General features: G+C 22.7%; 1 protein-coding gene across 1 annotated transcript in view; it reads left to right on the top strand.

Annotated features, from left to right (window-relative positions):
- Positions 1-115: 115 nt before the first annotated feature.
- Positions 116-3,096, top strand: part of LOAG_18440 (hypothetical protein) — a gene marked incomplete at both ends in the record, with an annotated part of 5,240 nt that continues 2,259 nt past the window's right edge. Inside the window, 7 exons of the mRNA XM_020451099.1 lie at positions 116-295; positions 520-642; positions 748-823; positions 1,562-1,586; positions 1,983-2,163; positions 2,480-2,638; positions 2,755-2,963. Of these exons, the coding sequence (XP_020305148.1) occupies positions 116-295; positions 520-642; positions 748-823; positions 1,562-1,586; positions 1,983-2,163; positions 2,480-2,638; positions 2,755-2,963 (953 nt within the window). The remainder of the gene's footprint in view (positions 296-519; positions 643-747; positions 824-1,561; positions 1,587-1,982; positions 2,164-2,479; positions 2,639-2,754; positions 2,964-3,096) is intronic.

Here is a 3,096-nt window from a genome sequence, read left to right as displayed (position 1 = left end):
TAATTTGAATATCATACGGGAGCATTTTCGTGATGAACTTCTGGTAGATTTTTCACGGAAACCACGATATGGTCAATTGGATGTATTAAAAAGTATTGTTAAGCAAACTACTCTAATGAAACTTTTTGATCTTTTAACTGGAAGATCATTAATTTATCGACAACAAAATGAAACATTATTACCGGATGAGATTTCATTTCATATTTTACCCAAAAATGATGCTAATCGTCGAACAAATCGTTTACGTGTAAGATTACCGGTAATAATGATATCACAAGATGATCCACTGATAAAGGTTATTAGTTTTTATTTATTTATTTTTCTTTCTAAATCACTTTTATTTTTATTAACAGTTAAATCTAATTTATTGATTTTATCGGTAATAATAATATCACAAGATGATCCACTGATAAAGGTTATTAGTTTTATTATTTTTTCTTTCTAAATCAATTTTATCTTTATTAACAGTTAAATCTAATTTATTGATTACATGCAATTCTCTCAATGCTTCATTTCTAGATTGAGAAATTTCCGGATCGAATTAAACTAATTACCGGGAACAATTATTCTCTATCACCGGAAATATTCCAAGTTACGCATCCGGTAATCAAACCAGCTGGTTTAGAATATCGATTAGTTCAGGTAGAATTCAACATTCTTTTAGGAATTTTTTGTTGTTCCTTATATTGATTTTGTGTTTTTTTTTCTAACCAAATTTAATTTTATCAATGAAAAATGAAATTTCAGGCAGGAAGTAATGGAGTGAAATTTTTGATAAAGAATGATATAACAGAATTGTTTACTCAAGATGACATAAACAAAGGTAAAATCCGGCTTTATCATCAGCAACAACCGAATACTCATGATGACATTGATGTTGTCGTCTTTCAGGTTGTTTAATGATTTATCATTATTATTTTCTTAATTAATTATTTTAAAATTTCCGAATAATCTTTTATCAATTATCAAAGTTATATTATTTCCCTTTTTTTTTTTTAAACAATTTACACTTTATCTTCTATGAAATTTATTTCTGAAATAATTTGAAAATTCAAAAATTAAATATTTTATTCATCATTTCAAAATAATCAATAAGCAATCGATCTGAGAGATAATCTCGAAATAAAATAAATAAAATGTTAAAAATTTTTTGGAGTAGATAAAGTATAAATTTTAGATTAAATTAAGGGAAAATCTTAGCAAACTTTATAGGCCTGAAATTAAATTCATTATTAATCTTTCAAAGGAGGAAAAAAAAACGAATCAATTCTTTTCTTTCTTTTTTTTACCATAAATTGATAATATGAAATAATTATTATTATTTTAATAATTTTTTAATAAATTTAGTAAATTATTTTAATAATTTCAGTTTAGTAATTTTTAGAGGTGAAAATTAGTATTTTATATGATATGTTGCATTAATTACTAATTATTTGTTTTTATTTACCTTTTAAACAAATTCAATTATTTTGGGTTGGCAGTCATATAAGGGCACTTATTGTTGATATATTACCATTATCATTGTCATTCGAAAATCATTCTGATATCGAATATATTCAAGGAAAAACATATATCCTCTTGAACAGGTAATAATTGAAAAGAATGTAACTAATATCATATCTAATGTTATATCCAATTTTAAGTAAATGATTAGGGAAAGAATTAATTAAGATTGCTTAATAAACAAATAAGGGTATAGTTGATTATTTAATTAAATTAATTCGATATTTATTTGATTGATATAGAAGAAAGGTATGGAATAAGGAATTAAATAAATGTTTATAAAAATAATTCAACTTCTAAACAAACTTACATTATTAATTCCATCTATTAAAATCATTCATCAAAAATAATTTTAGAAATAATTGAAAACAAGAAAAGAGTAAAGAAAGAATTCATTGAGGATATGATACAATTTTTTTTATACAATGATAATTAGCAATAATTAAAAGTTGATTTTCTTTTTTTTTTTTTTTTTATAGGACACATTTTGGTGCTAAATCAAATGGTAATCGATCTAAAATTATCTATCAAATAACGAAATCACCAGAAAATGGTACGCTATATTGGGTAGCAGGTGAAACGGAAGCAAATACATTCACACAAGATGATATTGATGAGGAACGTGTACTTTATGCACAACTTAATATGCAAGCTTTTCAGGTTAATTCATTTTATAAATAAAAAATTAATGGATAAATTTTATAATGTATCATTTTAATGTAATATTTATGCATGAAATATTTTACATTTAAAAATATAAAATTTAAAATTATATATTAAATTTTAAAGAAGTAATTATTTATTCAATAAAGAAGTTTGGCATTTTAATTAATTGTCGTTTTTTTGAACTTGAATAATTAGTTCAATTTAAAAATAGTATTACATTTAATGAATGAATTTGTTATAGCATGATAATTTGAGCTGATAGTGTATTTCATGATCGATTTGAATTAAAAATTGAAAATGAAATTTTCAGGATCAATTTGAATTTAAAGTTGAAAATGAATTAAATGAAACAATTCAAAGTATTTCATACGTACGTGTACTTCCTATATTAAATCCACAAACGCTTATTGCTAATGGTAGCTCAATAGCGCTTATTACTGATAAACATCTCAATGCTTCCATTTTACAGGTAACATTTGTAGAAAAAGGAAAAGAAAAAAAATGTGATGATCAAAAAATTTGATTAAAATTTAGATTTTAAATTTGAATTTAAAAATAAATAAATTTTTCGTTAATCATTTACAGGGTTTAACTCCACGTTTCTTTGTTATCATATCACCACGTTTTGGTCGTTTTATTTTAAATGAAAATATTGATCAATTCGTGGAATATTTCACTTATAATGATGTCATAAACAATGGCTTATCTTATCAATCCAATCAAACTGATGTTATGATATTTGATTTTGCAGAATTAGAATTAAATGCTGATCAAATACAACCAGCTAGATTTAGGTTTAATTTGAATTATTAATTTTAGAAATAAAAAAAATGAAAAAAATGAATTATTAATTTTAAAAAAAAAAAAAAATCTAGAAAAAAAAATTGATTCATCTATATATATATATATATATATATATATATATAT

The sequence above is a fragment of the Loa loa genome (genome assembly GCF_000183805.2).
Source record: "Loa loa unplaced genomic scaffold supercont3.313, whole genome shotgun sequence".
Lineage (NCBI taxonomy): Eukaryota > Metazoa > Nematoda > Chromadorea > Rhabditida > Onchocercidae > Loa > Loa loa.
The sequence above is the reverse complement of the archived record's forward strand: the minus strand, read 5'-3'. Positions and strand labels throughout refer to the sequence as shown.